Source organism: Quercus lobata, chromosome 7 (assembly GCF_001633185.2).
Source record: "Quercus lobata isolate SW786 chromosome 7, ValleyOak3.0 Primary Assembly, whole genome shotgun sequence".
NCBI lineage: Eukaryota > Viridiplantae > Streptophyta > Magnoliopsida > Fagales > Fagaceae > Quercus > Quercus lobata.
In genome coordinates this window covers 47,378,129-47,404,747 of record NC_044910.1, presented here as the reverse complement: position 1 = coordinate 47,404,747, position 26,619 = coordinate 47,378,129, and the positions used below count along the sequence as shown (strand labels likewise).

General features: G+C 34.6%; 2 protein-coding genes across 2 annotated transcripts; both read right to left on the bottom strand.

Moving 5' to 3' along the window:
* Positions 1-1,593: 1,593 nt before the first annotated feature.
* LOC115953660 (actin-depolymerizing factor 2) lies at positions 1,594-3,923 on the bottom strand. The gene is made up of 3 exons (XM_031071411.1): positions 3,677-3,923; positions 2,246-2,511; positions 1,594-2,162 (listed from the first exon to the last, which is right to left on the bottom strand). The coding sequence occupies exons 1-3, from the start codon at positions 3,677-3,679 to the stop codon at positions 2,012-2,014; spliced, it is 420 nt and encodes a 139-aa protein (XP_030927271.1). The 5' UTR covers positions 3,680-3,923; the 3' UTR covers positions 1,594-2,011.
* Positions 3,924-8,733: 4,810 nt separating this feature from the next.
* LOC115952975 (3beta-hydroxysteroid-dehydrogenase/decarboxylase-like) lies at positions 8,734-26,363 on the bottom strand. Its single transcript, XM_031070365.1, has 13 exons — positions 26,212-26,363; positions 25,863-26,112; positions 25,644-25,733; positions 25,369-25,502; positions 24,884-25,054; positions 24,254-24,379; positions 22,343-22,422; positions 20,650-20,848; positions 19,683-19,788; positions 16,093-16,267; positions 15,761-15,917; positions 10,985-11,051; positions 8,734-9,244 (listed from the first exon to the last, which is right to left on the bottom strand). The coding sequence occupies exons 2-13, from the start codon at positions 26,104-26,106 to the stop codon at positions 9,093-9,095; spliced, it is 1,701 nt and encodes a 566-aa protein (XP_030926225.1). The 5' UTR covers positions 26,107-26,112; positions 26,212-26,363; the 3' UTR covers positions 8,734-9,092.
* Between the last annotated feature and the right edge of the window lie 256 nt (positions 26,364-26,619).

The following is a 26,619-nucleotide window of genomic DNA, read 5'->3' as shown; positions in this document are numbered from 1 at the left end:
AGATGCTAAAGTGTCAAGCAATCTCAAGAATGAAGATCGGTGCTGGAAACCAGCTCGTTCTAAAGACTTAGTGTCAATTCAAAGTAGAATAAGTCTTGTGCTTTTTTTTTTTTTTTGGGGGGGGGGGGGGGGTGTTGGGTTGTGGCGGAAGATCAAGTAGTACGCAATTTTTCAAAATTTGGAGGCTTTAACTGCACCCAAACCTAGAATGCAATTAGAACCAAGCTACCAGAGGTGAATTGGTGGAGGTTGGTCTGGCTCACGCTTCCAAAATATGCATTTAGATGCAAGCTGGACTTCAAGAACAGTTTGACTACTAGAGAGAGATTGATCTATAAAGGTGTGTCATGCTGTGTTTTTTGCAAAGCCTATACTAAAAGTAGGTTTATTTTTTGAATGTTCCTTTACAAAGAAGACTTTGAAAGGAGATAATGGGCTGGTGCCTCGTCCTTAAGCCTGAGTTTTGTTGGGAAGATTTAGTATGCTAGGGTGGTCATAAATTGAAGGGAAGTAGTTTGAAAGAAACAAGAAAATTTGCTTGGGGAGCTGCATATTCTAACATATAAATACATAGGTATTCTAGAATTCATCAAGGTCACTCTAAAACTAAGGAAGAGGTGTTGCAATCCATAAGATGGGATGTGAAAGCTCGTGTGATGGCCATTGGGGGATTCAATGACTTTATCTTAAGCAGAGTCCTCTACTGCAAGTAGGGTTTGCACTTATTTGTTCTAAAAATAGCTATTTTGACTATACTTGATTTTGATATGAAGTTGTACTAGCAGGGTCTTTGACTTGTTCCTATGAGTGCTGTAAGTTGGGTCTTTTTTAATGAAATTAGTTTGATTCATTAAAGAAGAAGAAGACGAAACAATACTAGTAGTGCAACACAATGCAAACCGTAAGGAGGGTATAGGATAGGCTCCGACTAAGGGGAAACAATAGGTGAATAGGTTAGTCATACTAGCCTGGTCTACATCAACAACATTTTCCTATTAAAGTTGACTCCGTATATAGTTGTAACATTTTACAATTAAAGTTGACTGCGAAAATAGGGTGGTAGACACATTGCGACACAGACAAGCTTCTCCATCATTTAAGAATTAACAAACAATAACACGGGCACACTCATTTTCACACCAAATTTCTCAATCACACCGAATTTCTCAACTTGTTGACTTGTACAACCGTAAATAATCAACCAAAAGTGGTGAGTCCATGTAAATAAGAGTAGGCTAAAAATGTTCACCACTAATAATCGCACATAGCAACATATGTAAAATTAAATGTGCAATTAGGTTTGTCCCTATAATTATTCTTTAGGAATTATAGGTAGGTATTTGAACAATTAACACAAACAAAGGCTCGTAATAATTCAGTAAGATACTAGGGACGAAGATGTCATCGATCTTAAAATTCTCAAAAAGCGACAAGTAAGCAAATCCTGTTCCGCAACCCACAATAACTCAAAAGAATATTTATTTAAGAAGAAAGTAGAAATAGTTTTAAAAAAATATAAAAAATTTTGCAAAATCAGATATCCGTTCTCTTGATACATTTTAACATTTATCTATGTAAAACAAAACGAGACAATAAACCAGCAATTTGAAGATTTAAAACCATTCGCCTTTAGCATTCCAAAGTTAAATGACAGGGATCAATTCAAAACTTGAAATGAACTCTAAAGGTGTTGTCTAACCCCCACGAACAGTTACATATTAGCTAGTAGGAATAAGACTATGAAAGGCCACTCGACAGTACATAGGTTCTATAGATAACAAATCACATGATATTTCGGAAACCAGCGATACTTGTTTACACAAGACCAGACCCGCCAGGGAGGCAGAAGGTGGTAAACACTTGTCCAAGATGAATAAAAGACTCCACGGAAAAACTTGGAAATTAAGACGATAATTAGCCAAGTTTACCATCTCACAAACTATAAACAATTCACTTAAGTAAAGAAGGGATGAAGGGAGGAACTCCCTGTCGCAAGGGCTACGATTTGTATTCAGCAGGCACGGCTCTTAATGACATCAAGACCCATCTCAGTTGGATCGGTTGCTTGCAACTCAATCTGAATTCCATCAAGCTCTCTCTTAAATCTATCCTTGGAGCTTGCATAAATCATCTTGCTTCTAACCCTTGCCGTATCAGGAGACCTTCATAGAACAGGAAAGGAATTAGAACATACAACCACCAAGAACATGGCAACAAAGATCAATTAAAGACGGATCATAGTTACCACGCAATGAAGAAAATCCTGCTCTTTTGGCAATTCTCTTCAGTGACAAAATCAAAATCGTAGACAGCATAACGACACTCCTCAGCGGGAAGGCTTGCAGTGAAATCCTCATAACTTTGGTTTGGCTCACCAACCTTCTCCACAACAACTTGCTTTTGCTTCTCCTCAATCTTGTAAACAATGAAGCGATAGGTCCTTTTTGCCTTAAGCTCCAAAAACTTCAGCTTGCAGTCATCATGCACTGCCATACCCGAAGCTGCGTTGGCCTGAGGAATTGCACGCACATCATAGAGATAAAATACTTGACATAATTCTGTAACTCGGTAAGACCCACATAAGATACGCAGAATACTGACATAAGTAGCATTCCAAAATATTGGAAACATTTAGAAATTAAATTCAATTACCCTACATTTGATTGCCTGAATGACAGAGACAGAAAGATAATAGACACGAATGAGATCACAATGATTAAAAAGATTCTAGTCTAATTTGATCCATCCTTTCTTTCTACGGACTGCAGAAAATAAATTGTAAATCAGTGTAAAATTCTAACAAACCAATCCATAGCCAACCCCAAAATTTTGGGACTAAGGCTTCGTTGTTGTAAAATTCTAACAAACAAAATTTGGCCTTCTTTATCCTCTAACATTTCTGCTTAAGGTAGATAGTGCCCTTTGGTTACTGCATTCCGGTTCGGTTCAAAACTGAAAACATATTCATATTATAGAAATATGAAATTCAAATCAAACAAGCATACACTTCCATAGCCATCACTAAAATACTCTTAAAATAAAAATAAAAAAGAAAAAAATTAACACGCAATGCAAAGTCAGAACCGTCCGCTTTCAAAGGACAACGCACATTCACTACATCCAAAACCAGCACACACATACAAAACAAAATATCTAGGGTAAAAAAGGAAATCTAAACAGAAAGCACAGCAAAGCAAGCAAGATCCATTGACTAAGGACAGTAGATCCACACAATTTACAATCACTCGAATTTACAATCAATAATTGATCAGAAACTTTAAAAAAAAAAAAAAAAACATAAAACAAAAAACAAAACAAAACAAAACAAACAAAACAAAAAACAAAAAAAGATAGTCCGCTACAGAAATCGCGAATCGTACACTAAACATCGGAACGAAAATCAGATCTGCTAGCAAACGAAGTACAGCAAAACGGTTAAGGAGCTACAACTCCACACAGATTTCTAGAATTCTAGTCAATTTTTAGTTCAAATAATCAGATCGAGCACAGATCAAACACCGACTTCAACAACAACAACAACAACTTTTTTTTTTTTGAAAAACGAAGATCCGTTTGGCTGCTAAGAAACCGCGAGAAAAGTAAAAGAAAAATTTGAGTACGATCGGAGTAGTAAAGTCAGAACCCTAGGATAAAAGAAGTAAACAGAGAGACTGACCATTTTGTTTGTTCGGCTTCTTCTTTCTTTTTCGTTGTTGCAGTGGATAGTTGAGGAAGAGAAGATATAAGAAGTTGAGAGAGAAAGAGAGAGATGGGAGAATCGTCCGATGACGAAGGCTTTGGGTTTGGGTTTGGGTTTGGGTTTGAGTGTTCTCCTTGATATCTGGTTGCTTAAATAAGTTGAATATTGAAATGCCCTTTTTATTACGTAGTAGATTTTTAGAGGTGGCTCTCTCTCTTTCGCTGGTGGGCAAGGATTTTTTAAGTTTTAAGTATCAATCGTGGAATACGACTACGATTACGACTGAGGGGTGTGTGGAAAACCGTTTAGCCAATGGCGTGGCGCCACGTTTTATTACATATACGCGAGAAAGAATTTTTCGCGTATGGGTGGACGGTGGATTTGTACGGGTCGGCTCGCTCTGGACTCTTAAGTGGAATGAGGCTCGGCTAAAAGATCAATGGTCACTATACGACGTCGCTTGCCTTGAGTTTTTTTTTTTTTTTTTTTTTTTAATTTATTTATTTATATAAACTCAAGACATTAGTTAGTTTTTTTGTGTAGACGGAAATCAGAAATTTTATCAGCTGAACTAATGGAAATCTGCTCTTAAGTTTTTCTTTTGAACAATAATCTAGATACAAAATTTATCATTGTAAATTGATAGATTGTAATTGAAGTAATATCAGTTTCAAATAGACTTATCAAAGACACAATTTTTTTTAAAATACCCCAATCACAAGAAGTTATATGAGTAGTTCTTAAATAAAAATTGTATCACTAGATTTATTGCTTTATTTTGAAAGTGATTTTCTTGACACAGAAAATAATAAAATGAAGGAAAAAAAAACATTTTAGTAATAAGCAATTTTAAAATCAATGCATCTAATTTAAGCATGGACCATTCGGGAGAAAGAATTTTTCTTCAACTAATTTGAAGACTTCCTCCAAACTATTATGTGGAAATTCAAATTAGTTTCCGCATGTAATATTATTATTTACATAACAATCATATGATTTAATACATGTATATGGTTTTATGAACTGCCATGTTAAATATTTTATAATTTTAATGTGTTTTTTCCATCAATATTCTATAATATTTTATAATTAACCTCATTTTCAATAGAAAAGATAACTTTTTTTAATAATTAAGAATAATTGTATTAAGATGAGAGGGTAGAAACAAGCTCAAACTCATTTCTACCTTCTAGGCAGAAAATCCAATCAAGAAGATTAGGGATGATTATAGGTCCATCCTTGTGGGGGCCAGTTAATCAGGAGGTACTATTAAGGCTATACTATTAAGGCTGTACTAATTGGGCCTATGGCCCAATTCGAGAATATTAGCTAATCTGAGAATGGCCAAATGAGGTTATAAGAGGAACAGTATAAAGAGAAAAGTAAAGATAGTATGAGATAAGTCCAATGAATGTCCGAGGAAAAAAACCATCTCAGAAACAAAGTTCCGAGGTCAGTAAGAGTGTCATATCATCATGAACTTTCTTCAAAGTTACATCACAACTAAGAGTTGGACGTTGGACAATGGGTAAGAAAAGGGGAGGGCAAAAAATATCTTCAAAAAGCTGCTACCTCCACATTAAATGCCTCTCAACTAACTCTCTGACCGCATTAATGTGGAGGTGATACCTGAATAGTGGTCAAGCAGCCTTACAGCTACTAGTTGATAGTTCTGGGAGGTGTTGGATGGGACAAGAAGGAGTTCCCAGAATCTAACCTACATGTGTATGGTAGGGATAATACCAAGATTGTAGTATATAGCATGAGAAGATGGCCTAAAAGAAAGGATCGGAAAAAAATCAATAAATTTCTGTAATAATACTGTGAACTCTTGTAACTTCGCTCATCAACAAGACATTATAATATAAGCTCCTTAGGCCACTCTAAAGACAGACTTTCTTATCTTACTTGTGTTTAATAGCCTTAAATTAGCAAATTTTATCGTTTTTTTTTTTCTGGAGTAGATCTAGTTCTTTCATCCACGCTCTACAAATTTATTGTTTGGACTTTTCAGGCTAAAACTCAATCCTATATTAGGTCCAATTCAAATTCGGTCCTTACAATTCCAATTACAAAATGTTGCCTAAAAAGCAATGTTATGGGCCAAAAAGTTTAACATCCTAGAAACTTAACAAAATTCCCAACAAGAAAGGGATCTTAAAAAGACATTTACATTTGACATAACAGAGACTTGAAAATTAGGTGGAGGGGATACTGAAGTTTATAGTCTCAATAACATTTTTTGTAGATATGTTAAGAAACAATGTTATGAATTATAACAAATTGATTATAATATTTGATGTTGAAGTAATATTAACATGCACACATAAAAGATATCCAATTGAAGTAAATCTAACTGAAAATTATCTGGAGGCAAAATTATATTTGTTTACTCAACTACAATACTTTGTTTTTGAGAATAACTCAACAGCAATCTCATAAGACATAAATTGAGTTATTTAATAATATCTAACTTTGGGTTATTGCAGTTTTTTTTTATTGTAAAGTGTGATTATTGCCCTTTTTTTATTACAGTCTTGAATGAAGGAAATAACTTATAATATATACTAATATTCCATTGTGAGTAAGACAATTTTTAGATTAGTAAACTTTGATTTTTTTTTTTAATGAATAACAGAATAACTTTGATTCTTAATTATATTATCCTGGTATTTTCAATAGCAATCAATCCTAGCTATTGGGGGAAGAACATAAAAAAATTAAAAAAAAATTAAAAAAAAATTAAAAATTAAAAATTAAAAATTAAAAATTAAAAAAAAAAAAAAAAAAAAAAAAAACAGAGCAAAATCCTTCAAGAAATATCCAAAGTTGGGAAGCCGCATAAGGGCTGGCTTGGTGAGTTCAGCTGTGTACATGTACAATGGCACAGACAGATATTTGGTGGTCGTTGACATTGTATGTTTGGTAGTGTAAAATTTGAATACTTCCCTCAAAACCAAACCATTTCTCTCCACTTTAAATATAAGGAACATAATAACACTTGGCTTGGGTCCATCAAGATTCTCTTTCTGCGTCGACCCAACGCTACTACCGATATTTAAACTTAAAATTAAATTGCAAGCACATTCTTCCATATGATCACATAATTTTAATGGTTGTATCAAACTACAGGTGTTTCCAATAATTGAATTCTATGAAAAGTGATTCAGCAACAAAAAAAAAAAAGAAAAAAAAGAAAAGAAAAGAAGAATTGTATCAAAAGTGGGTGAAAATAGGGATGGCAACAAGACAAGCTAGGGTCGGATTAAGGGTGCCTCATTCTTGTCTCATCTATTTTCCAAAGCAAGAAAACTTGTGTAGGAAAGATTAGAGCAAGTTACATTGGAGACGGATTGGAGATAATTTATTATCCATAATGAGATGGCTTCAATATTGATAAGGTATAGATGGAATTGAAAATGAAGAAACAATTTTAAGAGTGCTAAGAGGGAGAGGAAGTAAGTGTTTTTGAATTGCAATTGAACATGAAAAATATTATTTTTGTTCCTAAACTTTAAAAAGTTTTGTTTTTAGTCCTTAAAATTTTTAGAAATTTTTTCAATAATATAAGGGCAAAAATAGGAACAAAAAAAGAATTATAATAGTTTGGGATTAAAAAATGGGTTTATAAATTTGGGTCATGCTAACTAGTGCCCTTAGGCATTGGTTAACAATCCAGTTAAAGAAAGTTTTTATGGAAAAATAAAAAACAATTAATGTTTTGACAATTTTTTCATTTCCCATAAAAGTGATATTAAAACTTTCCTAAAAGAGATTGTTAACCAATGTTTTAAGGGCACTCGTTAGCATTTCCCTTTAAATTTTAAGGATAATTGTAATATTTTCAATAGATTAGGGACAAAAAAAAAAAAAAAAAATTTAGGCAAACTTTAGGGATGAAAACAATATTTTGGTATCAAAACACGTGTGTATATTCGAGGTGGGACAAGAGAGCAAAGCCGCCCCTTCCCTATAACCTCTTTGGGTGGCAGTGCAGGTCAAGCGGGGTGGGAAAAAGGGAAAAAAAAAAAAAAATTATTCATTATTGGACAACAAAACAATTAAGAGAAAATTCTACCAAAAAATGCCACCGGCTACATTGTACATCCTTTTATCTTTTATCACTTAAGCAAGATATTTCGTAAGTGATACTCCATTTTTCAACAATAAATGGTTTAACAACTCAATGAACAATATATTTGGTTAGGGTTGGGAGTAGGGGAGAGGTGGTTGATAAGCTCATAATTGAAGTCATCAACCCCAATATTAAGCCTCAGAAGGCTCACATCGAGCACCATTATAACATTCGAAATTACTTCTACAATGTTTGGCCTCCATTACCTTCCTCCACCACATTCTCGACCAACTTGCTACACCATCACCTGCAACAAACTATATCACTTAGAGAGCTCAACTAGGAGCCTAAGGGGATTTTTTCCTTCAATCAGTTAGTTTAGATATTCTGAAATGAAAAGCCTAATGAGCACAGTCAACCTTCATTCACATCGATATTTATTGTGTCTCACCAACTTTCAATTGCATAAAAATGAACCTATTCCTCACATGTTACCTCCCGCACACCGCTTTGGAGTATGTCCCCATCAGCCGAACAAAGAAAACCTCTAGTATACTCAAAAAAACCTAATTTTGAAGCATGATTCCCACCAAAAGTAGCGCCACCCCACCTTATAAAAACCCACCATTCCTGTTGGCTATGGTAATCCATTTCTGATCAGTATTATTTTGAGAATTTTAGTGTAGAAGATATAGTAAAACTTAGTCGCTGTAGCATCTTTGGCTAGTTTCACCCTGGGTTGCCTCAAGTGACACTGGGAAAATAAACAAAAAATAAAACAAAAAATAGGTCTAGGTAGTTTTACAAGCAAAAAAGTGAGTAATCTTTTGCCTGGATTCTGAATGCATGAGAGAGAGTTTTTTTTTTTTTGTGGAAAAACTCCATAAGCAACTCGAAAAAGCCTGATGAGTTAAGAAAAGAATTCGTGTAAAACATTTTAAGAGATCAGATAACTAAATTAAAGCAAAATCCAAATATTTCTTCAGGGGTTATCCTCCATTGAAATAAAGAGACCAATATTACACTATAAGAAAATTCAATGTAATATTACAAATCAATTAAAACGTCACTTATCAAAATAAAAATAAACATCAATTAAAAGAACGTCATTAATTGGGAAGAGAGTAACACATCTGCTGCACAAGCATAACATGGAGTCCCTCACCTTCTCTTGTGAAATCTCAAAGACTAACACTAACAGCACCTACAAGGCTACATGCCGGTACCCACTTTTCAAATCATCAAAATATGAGGCAAACGGCTCCATATGAGAAAATTGAAGATGCTCGCACCATGTAAAATCTGGGCTACCAGCTATCACTGATCCTTCTTGGACTTGGAAGTAACAAATTTTCTGACAATTTCAGATTTTAACTTGCATCCAAGAGTGAGAGCATCCATAACCATAGCATCAATTTCCTGCTCCTTTTTCTCATATACATAGATGGCTAAAAAGGCAACAGGAAGTCCTGCAAAATATCCAGAGAACAAAATCCCCCTTATACAAGACAATGCAGAATGGAATAAAGTCACAAAATTGGTCCAATATGAAAGTGGCATGCAGTCCAAGGCGAAATGATCTCATATTCAAACCTCAACTACTAAAATAAAAAGGAACCACTGTGGAAAATGGTCTGTTAATGGAGTAACAACCATTATAACATTTTGGGAATATTGCACTTTAAACCTTATACTTTAAGGATGGTAATAAATTAAACCCAAAAGTTTCAAAAATAACAAATATAACTTCAAACTTTTAAACTGCAACAAACACCTGGAGTCAAGTTAATCTAAAACCGGGAGGAGGGGGGCTGTCTTTTAAGCAAACCAAGCAAGAGGTGACCGCACCTCAGCACTGCTCACCACCCACTACCATCGAACCACCACCCACCCCCACTGGTAAGCTCTTTCTTTCTTTTCAAGTAAACCAAACTTGAAGTGAACTAGAAGAAATTACAAAAAGAGAAATACTCAATCACTAACTCCATCTTTAACCAATGAAAGAAAAACTTTGCTAAGCTTATTTCTCTCCTTTTTTGATAGACAGCTTATTTCTTTCTGTTCTCAAAGCCTTCATGGTGTACCAATGAAAGAAAAGATTTGCCGAGCTTATTTCTCTCACTCTCTTCTCTGAGCATTCATGGCAACACCATTTTTTCCAACGACCCCAATACGGTCCATCCTCCAACAGTCCAACCACAGCAAAACCCTCCTCTTCTTTGTGGTATGTAACCCTTTAACCTTTTTTTAATTGTGCATGCTTTGGGAAATGTTAGTAATTCATAGAGACTTATGGTTTATTTTGGTAATGTGAATGCAAATTGGGAAATTCGGTTGAATTTCTAAGTGACAATTTTGGAGTTTCAGTTTGCGGCTTTGTTTAGAAAGGGGGTTTGAGTTGAAGATTTTTTTTTCCTTAACAAAAAGCTAAATTGGTATTGATTTTATTGTGAAGAGTGTGGATTGTGATTGAGTATTTTTACAGGTTTGTGCAATGGAGGACCGGATTTTGTGAAATGCCGGTCCAGTGCATACCTGTGGAGATTAGCTGTGAGCTAGTGGTCAGTGGTCAGTGGTCCAAAAGCAGTGGATGGCGTGCAGTGGCGGGAGTTATGCAGCTGGTGGGGTGCGGCAGCATCTCTCTCAACTGTTTCTCTTAAAAAAAAACCTCTTCCCCCCCCCCCCCCCTTAACGGTGTTAAATTAATTTGACTTCAGGTTTAATTTGTTCCTTTTCAAAATTTAGGGTTTAATTTGTTATCACCTCTAAAGTATAAGGTTTAAAGTACAATTTTCCTAAACATTTTTATCTGGGCCCATCAGCTTCATTTTTACTTATAAAAAATGGCAGGCTTCCCTCAAGACCGTCCAGCTAATTCATTTACAGAATTAACATTTCATGGGCAAGAATCATCAAATGTTGTTTGAGACTCATGAGGGCTATGCTCAGAACTCCCGAAGTAAAGGCAATTTACCCAATTAATATCAGCTTCTCCCACAAAATTTGGACACTCTAACTTGTGGTGTTGACTTCTTTTTTTTAATCACAATTATCCAAAACAACACTAAATTATACTAAATGAGTTTGAGCTTAGATTGACAACATCAGGAACTACAGCTATGGCTTCAAAATCAGATCAAATGCCAATACCTTCCAAAAAATTTGTAGAAAAAAGGCATGCATGTGAGAGAGAGAGAGAGAGCGCAAACCTATAACAAAAAGGCTCTGAAATGAAACGGCTCCAAGTAAGCTAAGAAGCAATAGGGAGAGAACAACCTATTATGAACATGAGCAAAGAAAAGTATCAGCTAAAGTGAATCAATAACCCCAATTAGAATTACTGAAATGAACCAGATAATATATGCATTAAACAATTTGGAAGCAAATATAGAATTAACCGATGGTAACAGGGGACCTTGGGAAAGTAGCTCTTTAACTATTTTCTAGTGCTGGCCCTGGTATTGCCTTATTATGAATAGTATACTAATAAAAACATGGTGGTCATCTATCAGTGCATACTCATCTAAAGAATATATGAAAGCAAACAAAAGAAAGAAAGGATCCAATAGGGGCATATGCTTTTACTACATACTATGTCATCAAAGAGTAGAGTGGTGTCTCATCATCACCCCTCATCATTACCACTACTATTTTTGTATAATAAGTAATAAAATCTTAATGGAATGAGGAGAAATTTATGTACACTGGATGCGTACAAAATATCTCCTAAAGAAAATTAGGAATATGAAAGATTTACAAAAGGAGATCAAAGTCTACAATATCGCATATTACCAAGCACGAGGGTCCTAGACCATTCAAAGAACAATCTCTCAAACAAAGATTTCATCTCCACCACTGAGTCTGCAACATTGTTACAATTTCAGTTGTACTCCTCCCACCAAATTCTATTGGTGAAGATTTCATCCACCACCAACAAGCCTATAATGTCTACAATAGAACACATATCACTAGCTCCACAGGTCCTAGACCATTCAAACAACAATCTGACCAACAAAGATTTCATCTCCAATATTTAGTCCACATTATTGAATGTTCCCCTCCAACCATATGCTTTTGGTTGAATGAAACAACTAATTATTCTCAGGAGTGAAAAGTCCTTGGATTACCCAGTAACTGGTTCTGGCTGGTGGGTCAATTGCCCGTAGAAGTTTGATTAACGGTGAGGATTGTTGTACAATATGCTCTACGATATGCAACTAATCTGAGTGAAGTTCTCCTACGTCATCCAAAAAAAAAATCATCTCAAATATGGTGGTTCCATTAGCTGACCCTTGTAGTTTAGTGGCATAATTAGCTGTCCTTTATTAAGAGAACCAAGGTTTGAACGCCCCCCCTCCCCCAGTTGTAAAATATCAAATTATCAAGAAATCAATTTTGGCAGCTGACTCCAACAACTCTATCTCTCTCCCCCTCTCATCACTATTAAAGAGGCCATGACTACCTTGAATTAGCCAAGAGACTTTCTTATGTCATGGTAGGGTTATGAATCTTTCACATTGAATCAAAAACCTTTCAACTCGTTCTAGAGGAAAGGGGCACAGTATTCATTCTTAGAATTTATGAGTGAGGCATTTTTTGGACTATGACTTCGAAAAAGTCATAAATGGGGACAGAATTGGTTTTCCTGTGTATTTATGGATATGAGAACAAATAGTTTCCTTCTTGAAATTCCATTGGTTACCAAAACTGTCCAAGTACCAACTAAACTATGTTCTCTCTCTTTTTAGGGGATCAAATCAACCAAAAAAAAAGTGACATGCTGCACAAATTTTACCCTAGAAACCTTTCAAAGTTGACTTCATAGAAATAAAACCAAACTTGCCGCATGATATAGGTACTCATTCTGAGAGCCTATGAATTCCTTCTGAGAAAGTACATACTCAACTCTTTTTCTCTCTTTTCCATTTTGAGTTCTTCGTTTGACCGTGTAGTACAACCCTCAGCTATGGCAGTTTACAATTTCATATTAAATAAAGTAACTTTTAATACTACTCAACTTTTTTTCTCTTTTTCATTTTGAGTTCTTTGTTTGTCCCGTGTAGTATACCCCTCAGATATGGCAGTTTACATTTTCATATTAAATAACATAACTTTTATCACTACTAGTCTGCCTAAATGAAAATTTTTGAAATAAATATCATCAAAAAACTGCTTGGCACATCCTATGCCAGTTTATAACATAGAAGTTAGAAGACCATGCACCAATACAATGTGGTCATTAATAGTTTTTTATTGGTAAGTTACACACGCACCTAGTGTGAACCCACAACCATACCTTCCACCCATTCTAATGGGAAGATGGTATCATTTGAGCCAGAGCTAGAAACTTATTCTACTTCATCATTTGGTTTTAAATTTGCCTTTTGACCGGATGGCTTTACTTTTATATATATGTATATGGATTGGATTCAAGTTACACCTGATGTAACTCTAAGCAATATTACACTACCCAATAACTTATTATAGAATTCATATTTTGAAAATTTCACCATTGAATTACATATTCTACATGTTTTTAACATTCATACCGATTTTCATGTCAATTGGATGTTATTTACCATTCGATTCATAAACTCATCTTTTATGCATTATTTTAAACTATAAAAACTTGAATTTAAATAATTAATTGATGACATGACTATTAATCTTTAATCACCTTAAAATTTTGCAAGCATGGAGAATATATGAAGATAATGTAATCTAACAGTGGATTTGTCAAATTTCGCATCCAATTAAAAAATATTGAGTGGTGTAACATTGCTTAAAGTTATACCAGGTGTAACTTGAACCCAACCCTCTATATATATACTAGCCTCTAGTGTAACTTGAACCCAACCCTATATATATATAGAGGCTCTTCTTTTTTTTTTTTTTTGGTAAAGGTCAATAATTTTTTTTTTTTTTTTTGGATAAGTAATGTAAGAATATTATTAATAATAGGAAAAGTGCCAAACCGAGTACATTGGGGATGTACTATGTGGGCACAAATCAGGAAATAATTTGCATCTATTATAATTTGGAAATATATATATATTTTTTTTCAAACAAATAAGAAGGATAAACTTTAAAGATAAGCAGTAACTATAATTTCTTTTTTAAATGTGTTGTTGAAAGTGGTGTAATGATATAGAGAAAAGTTTGGATAGGAAAAATAAGATGAACTTGAGGGGAAAGAAGGCTAAATTTTAGGAGTTCTTTTAGTTTTTTATTTTTTATTTTTTAAATTGGGGGTGTTTTACTTTTATTAGGATGAAAAAGGAATAAAAAAGCTAAATTTTAGGGAATAAAAAGATGAACGTGAAAGAAAAAAATCCTAAATTTTAGGAGTTCTCTTTTTGAATTTAAAATGAAATTTGTTATTAGACATTTATGATTCTATTTTTAAGAGAAATTACCCTTCATTAATGAGGGTAACCACTTAAAAGTCCAGTTCAAAAAAGAGAATCCTCTTTTATATATATATATATATATATAAAGAACCTTAATTATAGTAGTCTAAGGTTCTACCATGTGACTCAATCCTCCAAAAGGAAAGAGAATTCTCTTCTTTTAGCCTATCACCTCACCAAAACGTTGCATTTCTAACACAGTATTAGCTAATTGCCATGTGTTAATGGGATAGATGCATTTATTTTCATGTATTAATTATCGATAGAAGATACACTAATTATTTATATAAAAGGAATTTATATGGTTAATTTTATAAAATTTAAATAAGAAACAATTTATTTGGAATACTTATTATCAAAAAATAATTCATTTGGAATACGGCATTCTTTGTCATGTTTAGTTGCTTTGGCAGCAATTGAAATAAAAATCATCAAAAGGCAAAAGCAAATTTAATAACGCATGCAATTAGGAAAATAAAATATAACCATGAGCTTAAATTAGTCAAAATATTTAAATATTTATGAATTTAATTATATGATACGTTCATATTTTTAATTATATTAATCATAACAATTGACATTTCAAAACTCCTTGTAATTACATGTGATATATATAAAATATAAGGTTGGGTCAAAATGCACTTGGTGTAACTTTATTTTATATTACATCACTCCATAAGTTTTTGTTGTATTTAATATTTTGAAATTCTTACTGTTGGATTAGACTTTAGCTTTAAAATGCAAGCCAAATTTAGAGATAATTTGATACCATTCACACGAGTTCTAGTTAGCTCAACAAATAAAGTTTCTTGTCAACGAACAAAGGATTTAGGTTTTAATCCCACCTACACCAAAACCAAGTAGTGTTTGGGCAAGATGATACAAGCAATCATCATACAGTGAACACCATAGGTTTAAATCAAATCATAACTATATAAATTTTAATTTAAAAAAAATAAAAATCTGATACCATGTACCACTAATCATAAACTCATACAACAATTTTAAAGTGCACTAAAATTGAAATTTTAACATTTTATTCGTGAGATAGTTATTGATTTTTGATAACCTTAATATTTTGCAAACATGTAGAGTATAAGGTGAAAATGAACATGTAGAGTATAAGGTGAATGTAATTCAATAATGGGTTTGTCAAAAACACATCCAATAAAAAGCTATTCCACGGTGTAATACTGACAAAAGATACACCATGTGTAACCTTAATCCAACATGTGTGTGTGTTTTTTTTTGGGGGGGTGGGGGGGGACAAGACTGTAGTGGACTACATAATGTGATTAAAAAAAAGTATTAATAGGACAAATGCATTTATTCTCATGCTTTTTTTTTTTTTTTTTTTTTGATAGGTAAGAAAAAATCGTATTAGTAGATTTGCATTTCCTATTTTTTTAATGACATCTAATACAATTAAAGTGAATTCCACAAACATTATCATACATAATAAATATCATACATGGGTCATAAGATAATTTCTTACAAAGTATTTCAAGATGCACCACAAAATCCATCGGCTAGTTGAGATAAATAGCAAGTAAACATACAAAGAGTGCTAAATACCTTAAGGAACAGAGTCCAGTCATGTCCCGTCGAAAGAGATTTTAAAACATCAACAGCAGCATTCCAAGATGAAGCCACTGACAAAGCAACTCTTCTTGACATCTCTTCTGACAAGTGAAAACGTGACCGGGGTATTTTCTCAACTGTATATCCCAATCTGCCATAGTAGACAATGCGTTTAATAACATCAGTTATATGCTTCTACGTTCTGACAGCCTCCCATCCAGTCAGAACACATTCACAAGTTTCAACCATGGGTGAAACATGTTAAACAGCAGTAATCATGTTAAATGGAATATTGATATGTCCAAGAAGAGAATAGCCAGACATACACTTTTTCTGGTAAAATGCCATGGATAAACAAGAAAACTGATGTTGCCAAGAGAAGTTTTGAAAGGGTAGTCAGGAGGGTGAATCCAGATGCAATGAAGTTGTAGTAAATAGCAACCAAAACTAACAATGCAGTAAGTGTCCTTTTTTTGTCCCTCCAGAGTAATGTGTCAGCAACTGCAAAAGGATATAGCAGTTAATGGATTACTTCATCAATAAATTTAAATGAATTGATGTATATTACAACTTCAATCCCAATGTTTGGACTAAAAACTATGTTTTGACAAAAGGACAACAATCATAAGTCCCATAAAATAAGAATATCCTTATGTTTCCTCTAGATGTCCAAACACAATAGAATTTATAAACTTAATAAGAAATATAAGCACTTATTTCCAACATGCATCAACATTTGATATTGTAAACCATAAGAAATAAATAAATAAGGTATCTGAGCACTTTTCAATGCACATATGTACTGTTTGTAAGACAGCTAAATGCGTCAGCATTTGACATGTCAATTGTCAACAATCATACTGTGTTGAATTTTGAAAACACTAAAATGTATGTGTTTATACCAGTCCTTGTAGTCAAGCCTATATCTCTCCATTTGAAAGAGGGGAGGTCTTTGATGGAGCACGAGACTGATAATAAGAAAGAATTAGAAAAATTGAACAACCCTAGGCTTCACCACCCTGCCCAAAACCTTAGGCTTCACCATCTAGAGGTACTTGGAATCACCACCAAGCTGTAGAAAAACTCGAACTCAGGAAAAATTGTATTCAACTTGCACTGCTCCAAACTATTGCTGAAGCCTCTTTTAATAGGCTTCAAGGATTACATCAACAAGGGGACTCCCAATCAAGTCACAATTACATCTCATAAAATCCTTAACAACAATCCATGAAATCCACAACCGCAATAAAGCCCAATTTCATAATTCAAAATGTGAAATTGGTATCTCAAATGACAAAATCTAAAATATTATGCTCTTAAATAAATTTTTCTCGCTGCACGTGCTACAGTAATCTTGAGTATAGCTCATAGGAAGGAAAGGCTTAAGAAGGCTAAGGCTTGGGATGTACTTGTAGCAAGTTTTTCACTACTTCCGCTAGAGTGCATACATACATGTTCATATGCATGTGGATGCTTGCACGTATATATGTTAGAAACAAATTCCTATATGCCTTTTGTTTTATGAACTCAATTGAAACCTCCTTAGAGTTTGCCTGTTCATCTTGATCAAATCCCCAAATTTCAGGTCATATTAGAGATACAAGTTTTATATGCTTTTCTTATCAACTCAATTTCAACGTCCGCAGGGTTGGCTTGTCCATCTTTAAGTCTTCAAACCCCCTAATTTAAGGTCATATGAAAACCCAAATCGATAAATTGGGCCTTCTTCAGATTTTCTTTTTAAAAAAAAAAAATCGTCCATGAACAACGTTGCACAACAACTAGATTGAATATAATATCCCTTTGGACGTTTGAACTTTGAATACTCCCTTTAGCTTACATAACAAGAACATGAGGTAGGTGCTATAGAATCGATGGTGATAACATGGAATGGATTCCTTGTTAGTTGCCTCAAGATTATGATGGGCTATGAAGCACCAATATGGAAACAGTCCTGGCCTAATACGATACAAACATGGCAAGATAGTAATTCTAGAAAAACTAAAATACAACAGGATAGGAATATGATACAACAAACAAGCCTTAATCCCAAAATTTTGGGATCACAACTACGGATTCTAAACAGACTAATCAGGGTTGGTCAGCCAGAAGTATTCTTTTTCACCATTGTTTTTACAAGCAATGCGAACTTTATTAAAAACAGAGAGAAAAAAAAAATTACAGACCACTCCCCATATACACCGATAGTGTACTAGGTAGGGCCAAGAAAATCAACAAAAAGAACACAAATCTAAAAATCAATAAGCAAAGAAAATGAGAGGTCACTCACCACAGACATCCAACCATAAAAAGTATGCAAGATAAAACGTGCTCTTTTTCGCCAATTCTTCACTATCCAAAATCTATTCTTTGTTATCTTCTTAACTAACATAAGCTAGTTCCCTTGAAAATGTAACCATATTTCTAAAACAAGAGGTCAAGCCTAAGGATATTGCTGAAACTCAAAAAAAAAAAAAAAACTCAAGAATATTACTGAAACTCAAAATAAGCATCTCTTCATTCTTAACAATAAAAGTTTGAATGCAAAAGTTAAAAAAGTAGAGTTGTATTTGCTGTTATGGCCAAATAAAAGAGCAATCCAGTCACTACAACACCTCAAGAAACACATCCTCAAATGTATGCCTATCACATTTCCGCCATATGCCCCTCCACAAAATAATAGGCGTGTATTTGGGGATGTGGAGAGGACAGAGGATCAGATTTTAGCCACCTTTGCAGGCTCTTTTATGAATAGAGAATCAATTCCAATGTTTTTAAACTCAAATTATGAAGCTTTGAAATATATCTACTCTCAAAAGAAGTTGAATTATTGGCATGAAAAGTGGGTTTCCATTTTGCAAGAATACACTTTTGTTCTCAAGCACAAAGCTGGAATTCGGAATAGGGTAGCAGATGCATTAAGTCAGGTGGTCTATATCCATACTTCATTGGCTGTACAAGTGATTGGATTTGATCCTTTGTGTAAGGATGTCAGCATCATATACACTGAATTATTGAGTGGGCAACGAGCACAATATTTGGACTTTTCTATCCATGATGGTTACCTTTTCATGGGAACTTGCTTATGCATAAGTTTAATATCCTTGCTGGAAGCGGCCAAGGATCAGGGTGTGTCTGTTGGAGGGTACTATTGATCTTTAATGTCTAAAATTGACGTGTTTTTTCCCTGGAAAATTATTTGGAGATCAAGGGTACCACCTAGAGTTTCTTTTTTCCTTGGACAGCAGCTTTGGTGAAAATTCTGACTTATTGACAATCTATAAAGGAGACGTATTAGTGTGATAGATTGGCGCTATAAGTGTGAAATGTAATGGGGAAACTGGACCATTTATTTATACATTGCCCTTTAGCTACTAAGATGTGGACTATTGTATTTGGTTTGGAGATCACTGGGTTATGCCGAAAAGAGTTTTGGATATACTAGCTTCTTGGCAAGGTTGCTGCTTTAGTCCTCATCAGAACATAGCAATTTGGAAAGTTGTGCCTCATTGTTTAATGTGAGGCATTTGGAAGGAATGAAATGCTATAAGTTTCGAAGGTTGTGAATGGACTATTCTTGATCTGAAGTTTGATTGGTTGCTAGCTTTGAAATCCTTTTCTTTTACTTCTCTCTTCTATATGATTAATCATTTTACCTGGAGAGCTTGCGTGTATAAAGTTTACCTCCTGTGTACTTGGGCTTCTATTTTACATTAATAGAGTTATGTTATCAAAAAAATTGTATCTATTTTTTTTATAAGTAAACTATCATCCATATTTACAACTCAAGTTAACCCAGAATGACTGCATTCTGCAACCCAATATAAGCAGAACGTCCAAAGAATAGCATATGGGAATGCAACATAGCCAAATGTACCAAAACGTAGTAACATGAATATAAATTGATGATTTTTACCCCTTCCTTTTCCAAGATATATGGAAGCTTTAGAAGGCCCCTCTCTTTTGGGTGGATGTTCAGCCCTCAAGTGTGAGTATGACTCAATTGTCCTCTTTAGACCCTCCTACAGGAAAAATAATAATAATTAAAAATAATAATAATAATAATCTAATTGTGACAAGTATTATACCAACACAAGGACTTAACTTGGAATATAAGTGGTGATTGGATCTTTCTCAGTGTTATTGGTAAGTGTTTATCAAGCAGAACTATCCAGTTCAGAGTTTATAATGTACTTAAGACTCGGACAACAAAAATAAACCACATCACAATTATCTAAATATGTAGAAGACAAATCATTATGGGCATTAAATTTACATCAGCAATCCAAAAAATTCTTTTTAAAAGGTTATTGCCAAGCAATTATAAGGGCTGCACAGCTCATGAGAGCAAATCCTTGATGTTGAGTTCAAAGATAAATCATGGGGCCATAGCTACTTAACCCATGTGGTTCAGCAAAAAACATTTCCTTATACATACATACATACATACATACATAAATACATACATAGCTTCTCAAAAAAAAAAAAAAAATACATACATACATACATACATACATATATATATATATATATGAGTTTTTTTTGGCCCCAAGATGAGGGGAAGGAAAGGGAAGACTCAAACGAGTGAGCGCTGGTTCATCAGGCATAATCCCCAACTAATTGTGTTAACTCTAGGGGTTATGAGGTTCAGCAGACATGACATATACTAAACAGAGAACTTTGGTAAATCCTTATACAACTTCATCCAATACCAAAGAATTAAGCAGCTAGATTCAAAACAATCAAGAAAATATTTCCACATGGAAAAACAAATGTTTCTTCACTCTTACCCCCCCCCCCCCTTTCTTGTCTTTTCTTTTCTTTTCTATCCCATTTTTTCTCTTAGCAACTTATTAATCTTTTCAAATGAAACAAAAAAGAACCTGAAGTGGTACAACAGGCGCATAGCCAAGTAGATCCTTTGCTTTTGAACAATTAAAAGATCTGCTGCAGGAGAGGAGTCTTATTCTTGAAGGTGTCAACTGTGGAACTTTCATCCCATATGGACCTAACAGCCTATATGCCCATTCCACCATATGTGCAATTGGCATCACCACAAAGGCAGGAATCTTTATTCTTGGCCTGCAAACTACATTTGTTCAGACAAAACGTGAAGGGAAATCGACAATTAAATAACTATGTTTTATTCCTTTTTAATGAATAAAATAAAGAACTAGTTGGATCATGGAGTGTGTATCAAGTAGCCTAACCAGTTACAATCTGAAATTTCAGAGTCTAGTAAATCTAAGAAAAGATACAACAGAAATGTTTCCTAATGCATTCATACAATCATATAAAGAATATAAAAAGCATTGTTCAATAAAGTGAATAGAACATTCAGCACCAACAAAAGTCCTGCTATTCCTTTCTTGCCATATAGTTGGAAGAGCAGCTTTCCAAGGGACTAATGGACTATTAGGGCAAGCAACATAAAATGTGAATCAGATAAGAGTAATCATTAGTTGTTTAAGGCTTTAGCAGTTGAGCCAAGCTTCCTTGTTATAAGTAATATTCCCCAATCACCAATACGGCTGGATTTTTTAGTACTAATTCTCAAACTGGTACAAGAACCCCTTAGTTCCGTCCCAACAAAAACATTGGCCTATACTAGATGATATATAGTGCCACTAATGAGAATACTAAACAGAATTTTGACGTTATAAAATCCATAAAAATATAGCATATCCATTATATTAAGTTTATTTTTTAGGAATATTTCGCATATGAATATGTTGTGTTGCAATTTTTTCAGTATCAAAATTCTACAATTCTCATGGAATTATCTTAGTAATTGGATAACATCACTTTTTGCTGAACTCAGAAAAAGATCAAATTGTAACAATTTAAACAATATCGTAAATATTTAAGCTAAAAAAATAGAGTTTAACTCAAAAACAATGTCAAATTATGGAGTTTGTTATATAATTATTTCCATATTTAATTGCCTATACACTAAGGGGTATTCTTTTAACTTTGGCAGGGAGCGGCAATTCACCCCCCCCCCCCCCCAAGGAAAACCCCCTAGCTCTGCCCCATCTAAATAACTATAAAAAATAGTACAACATGCCAAAATGGAAATTGTTTTATCTCTGACAGCTTAGATAAAAGGGTGGAAAACATTTTCCGCTTTTTTCAGTTGACTAGGCTACAAGTTTCCTATTGACCAAAGTTTTTTGCCATACCAAATCCCGGAAAATGAGTGGAACGTTTTCCACTGAAACAAATGATTCATTAATCTAGACAAACTTGATAGAGAATAGAACCAGTTTAATTTTTAACTCGTTTTGTTTTTTCTTCCTCATAGCTTTGGATAAATTTTTTCTTCCTTATGGCAGTGGATAAGGATGCATCTGTTGCTTCTAATACAGAAATGACAGCTTTAAAAATGTAACATAACTAACTCAAATGACCTTTGTCATGTTGACCTGCAGATGACAAGTTGAAGATTTAACATAACAAAGAACTGGTTGAATTGACCATAAATGAGACAAAGATCAAAGAAGAAGAAGAAGACGAGGACCAACATTATGACAGCACATTTGCACAAAATGAAAAGGTATTAATTAAAAGCAATACCTTTCATAGCCAAGACCTTCCAGGACAACCGAGACAAACTCCCAAAATTTCATGCGTTCCATGTTGGTAATAAAATATGCCTGCAAAACCAATCTCCATTTAACAAACCTGCCAAAACCCAGTTATAATATCCTAGTTGGACATGTCCTCACTCATGTATGTATCTTCTTGTTTAACTTTCCTAGGAGACATTCCAATTAAATTTTGAGGCATAAATCTGCAATTGTAAAGAAAATGCCATGAAGGTGGTTGCATACACAGAAAGTTCAAGCAAAAACCTTTGTTCAATCTTAAAGTTGCTTAAGGATGCAGAGAATGCACTGTTATGCCTAATGCCTATCCAGAACAGGGACCATAAAGCTTCAAAGTACCTATCATGGTGCAGGAAGTCACCAAGACTGCCTCCACCAGTCCACCCCCGGTCCCCCAATGAGGTCTTCTTGGCTTTGGGCTGCACCGTAAGCTCACCAAACCAAGCATATGCACCCCATAAATTACGGAAGTTAGAGTCTGTTCAGGCCACGTTCTCACTCACACGAAGTCAATGGGTCCAACCTACCCCTTGGTCCCACTCAACTGCCTCCTCCCAGTTTCTTCCTCAGGTCAGTCAATTCTCCTCTCAAATTGGTGTTTCTCAACCATCAAATCATTTTAAGTGATGCATGATACATCTCCACCTAATGCCTATCACTACACTGCATTGTTATATCTATGGATATTTGATAATACAGCCTATCTCATATATTTTTTTTTTTTGATAAGTAAAGGAAGATATATAAAAAAGAAGAACTCAGCCCCGTACATAGGAAATGTACTAAGAAGGCAAAAACATCAAGAAACCAAATTACAAAGATCAAACAAAGCAGGAAGAGATAAACAAGAAAAAGCAGGTAAAACTAAGCACCATTCGAGAAGAGTAAGAAAGAAAAAAGACTTAAACTCAAGAATGGACCGTTCACGACCCACAAAGCTTCTAGCATTCCGCTCCCTCCAGATACACCACATCAAATAGTGAGGCACCATCCTCCAAATAACTATATTACGATGACGCCTGAAGTTGCAAGACCAACAGTCTAACAAATCCACTACCCTTTGCGGCATCACCCAGCAAAAACCACCCAAGCAAACAACCATACTCCACATCTCAAAAGCAAAAGGACAGTGAAGGAGGAGATGATCAACAGATTCCCCAGACCTTTTGCACATATAACACCACTCAAGAATAACAAGATGCCTCTTCCGAAGGTTATCAATAGTTAGGATCTTGCCTAAAGCAGCAGTCCAAGAAAAAAAAGCTACCCGGGGGGGAACCTTCGAAAGCCACAAAAGTTTCCATGGGAACGATGAGACGATAGAGGGGGAAAGAGAGTGATAATACCCGCTCACCAAGAAACCCCTACTGCTGGCTGGCTTCCAACTAAATTTGTCAGAACCAACACCTCGCACCTTAGTGGAATAGATCAAACCCAAACAAGAATCCAAAGATTGAGACTCTTGATCATTCACTAAGCGGCGAAATTGAAGGTCCCAAAAAATTCTCCCATTACCATAGCACAAAACCTCAGAGACCGAAACATCCCTAGACCTACTAATATTATATAAGTCAGGAAACACCTCCTTAAGAGGACGATCCCTACACCACACATCAATCCAAAACTTCACACGAGTGTCTCAAAGATTCCAACAATATAGTCACATGCAATAAATTGGATAAATCAAAATTGGTTCTAGCACAACCAGAATAAGCAAAGAAGTACAACCCATTTGAGAACAAAAAATAAATGCATTCAAACTTAGAATCCACCCCTGCCCCCAACAGTAACTTTGCTTTTCCAAATCTTCCCCATAGATGACAATTGGATTTGATGGAGGAAGCTCTCTCTCTCTACACACACACACATATATATGAACCTGGCCTGATGCTTTTTCTGCAACCATCCCTCCTGATGCAAGAGCTCGCTCAGCACATATATGGGCATGTGCCACATTTTCAACATAAGTGAAGTCATAAATGTTGTTGCCATCTCCAACAATGAACTGATCATTTTAGAAAAGAAAGGAATCAATAATAGATTTTATTGAATGTTAATGTAATGCACTTATGTGTGTGTTTCTGTGTAATATAATCTTCTTCTTTTTTGACAAGCGTGATATGTGTATGTGTGTGTGTATGTGTGTGTGTGTGTCTGCATTTGTATACATTTACATACATATAGCCCAAATGTATTCACCACTCAGTACCCCCAAATTTTATATGATTTAGAAGATTCTTGTACCCAAACCTGGTATTTCCTACCAAGCAGAGAGGCACAATTAAATGATCAAATGATTATTTGATCAATGTTTTTAGTGGTCAAATTCCTTGTCTAATAATTATTTGATCAATGTCTTAGTCAAAATCTGTGTCATTCATGTATCACATCATAGATGTGGATCACTGAACCCGTCATAATGTCCAATTTGTTGTATATCACATGCACAACCAGAAAACAAAAATGGAGACAAATTCATCACCAAGCAGAACAATGAATATATACATACCTTCAATTTCCCTGCCCTTGCAGCATCAACTAAAGATGGAACAAACAACTTATCTCCAGGACCAAAAATGCTGCTAGGACGTATGCAGCATGTTAAAAGTCCCTTAGTCCCATTCGATTTGATAACCAATGCCTCTCCTTCAGATTTAGTTGCTGAATATGAATCATTGTGCTGAAACAGGTGAAGACAATATAGACATTGTGTAGACATTCTAACCAACAGAAAGGACATTATAAATTGAGGATAGATAATACTACTAAAGTCTACAAGATCAGCACAAAAAACAGACACAAGCAAAGAGATTGTTTGATGTTCGTAAGTAATAGACATAATAACATAAATTGAAAGCTTTTAATTTTTATTTTTTTACAGATTTATTCTAATATAAGTAATAGATTTAATTTTTTTGACAAACTTTTTGGTGCCATGCATGGGTTATAGCAGCAGCAACAACAAACTCAACTCTTTTAAAGTGAAGTGAGTACCTTAGCCGGGTAGGGCACTGATTCATCCCCATCCAAAATGCCATGAACCCCATCAAAGACCACACTAGGAGAGCTAGTATAGATCAGTCTCTTCACTTTATGCTCAATACAAGCATCAATAACATTCTTGGTCCCTATAATAAATCATAAACAAACCACAGCATAATAAGACAAACAAACTCAAACACCCAAAACAAAGAAAGATTCAACAAAGCCCAGAAGCACATCAAAAAAAGTCAATAGGCTAAACACCCATCAAACCTAGCACTCTGTACCTTCCACATTGACCGAATAATGTAGCTGGTAATTGTTGATCGAAGAATTCGGCGCAGCCATGTGGAACACAACCTCAGCTCCTTCCAATGCTGTTTATCATCATTATTAAAACAAAAATTCAAAACTTATGCAGAAAAATTTTCTTTTTTTTTTGATAAGTTATGCAGAAAAATTTTCAGCTAGGCATTTTATCAAACAGTTGGAAGGGGTGAGCAAACCTTTGAGAACTTGGTCCTTGTTTCGAAGATCCATGGAAACATAAACAGCTTGAGCAGAGCGCAAGGCTTGGCCGAGAGTTCCATTCTCCTCGTGAGGGTCAAGGCTAATGGTGGGACCCATATCGGCAATTCGGACGAGGAACATGTTATATGAGATGAGCTTTTCAACCAAATGACGAGCAGCAAAACCACGACCTCCTGTCACCACGCACCATCTCTCAGTACCATCATCCCCAGATGCCATTTCTCTCTGCAAAACCATCAAAAACCCAATTGACTAAAGCATTAATTGTGTGTATTTGTAATGTGTTTGATAGATCTTGATAAGGAAGAAGAATTATGAAGTAACCTTTTTCAATGAGGGAGTGATCGATGGGATCTTAATTGATTCTGGGCTGGCTTGGCGAGTTCAGCTAGTGTAGGTGTACTATTTGCCCAGACTGATATTTGGTGGTCGTTGGCTTTGGATTTGGTAGTATAAAATTTGAGTTTTTGTAGTTACCAAAGTAATTCACTTTCACAAAACTCACTTCTTCTTTTTTTTTCCTTTTTCTTTTTTCTTTTTTTTTTTTCAAAAATTCAAAATCACCTGCATGGCTGCATCATACATCATAAATTTGAGAATGTCTATTAAAATGAGTGTAGAACTAAATATGCTCCTAAATTTTTTTTTTTTTTTCAAAAATTCACAACCACTTACATTGTATATACCTCATAAGTTCGAGAAATACTACATATCTATAATTAAAAAAAAATA

What these genes read in the sequence shown, in the direction of transcription:
- LOC115953660 (XM_031071411.1), bottom strand. An exon ending in AGGATTTTCTTCATTGCGTG is followed by an intron (nt 2,163 to 2,245) that starts GTAACTATGATC and finishes TGTTCTATGAAG; the next exon opens with GTCTCCTGATACGGCAAGGG.
- LOC115952975 (XM_031070365.1), bottom strand. Translation starts at nt 26,106, where the DNA reads ATGGCATCTGGGGATGATGGTACTGAGAGATGGTGCGTGGTGACAGGA. An exon ending in GGCATTTTACCAGAAAAAGT is followed by an intron (nt 15,918 to 16,092) that starts GTATGTCTGGCT and finishes CTACTATGGCAG; the next exon opens with ATTGGGATATACAGTTGAGA. An exon ending in ACTGGACTCTGTTCCTTAAG is followed by an intron (nt 11,052 to 15,760) that starts GTATTTAGCACT and finishes TGTTCATAATAG; the next exon opens with GTTGTTCTCTCCCTATTGCT.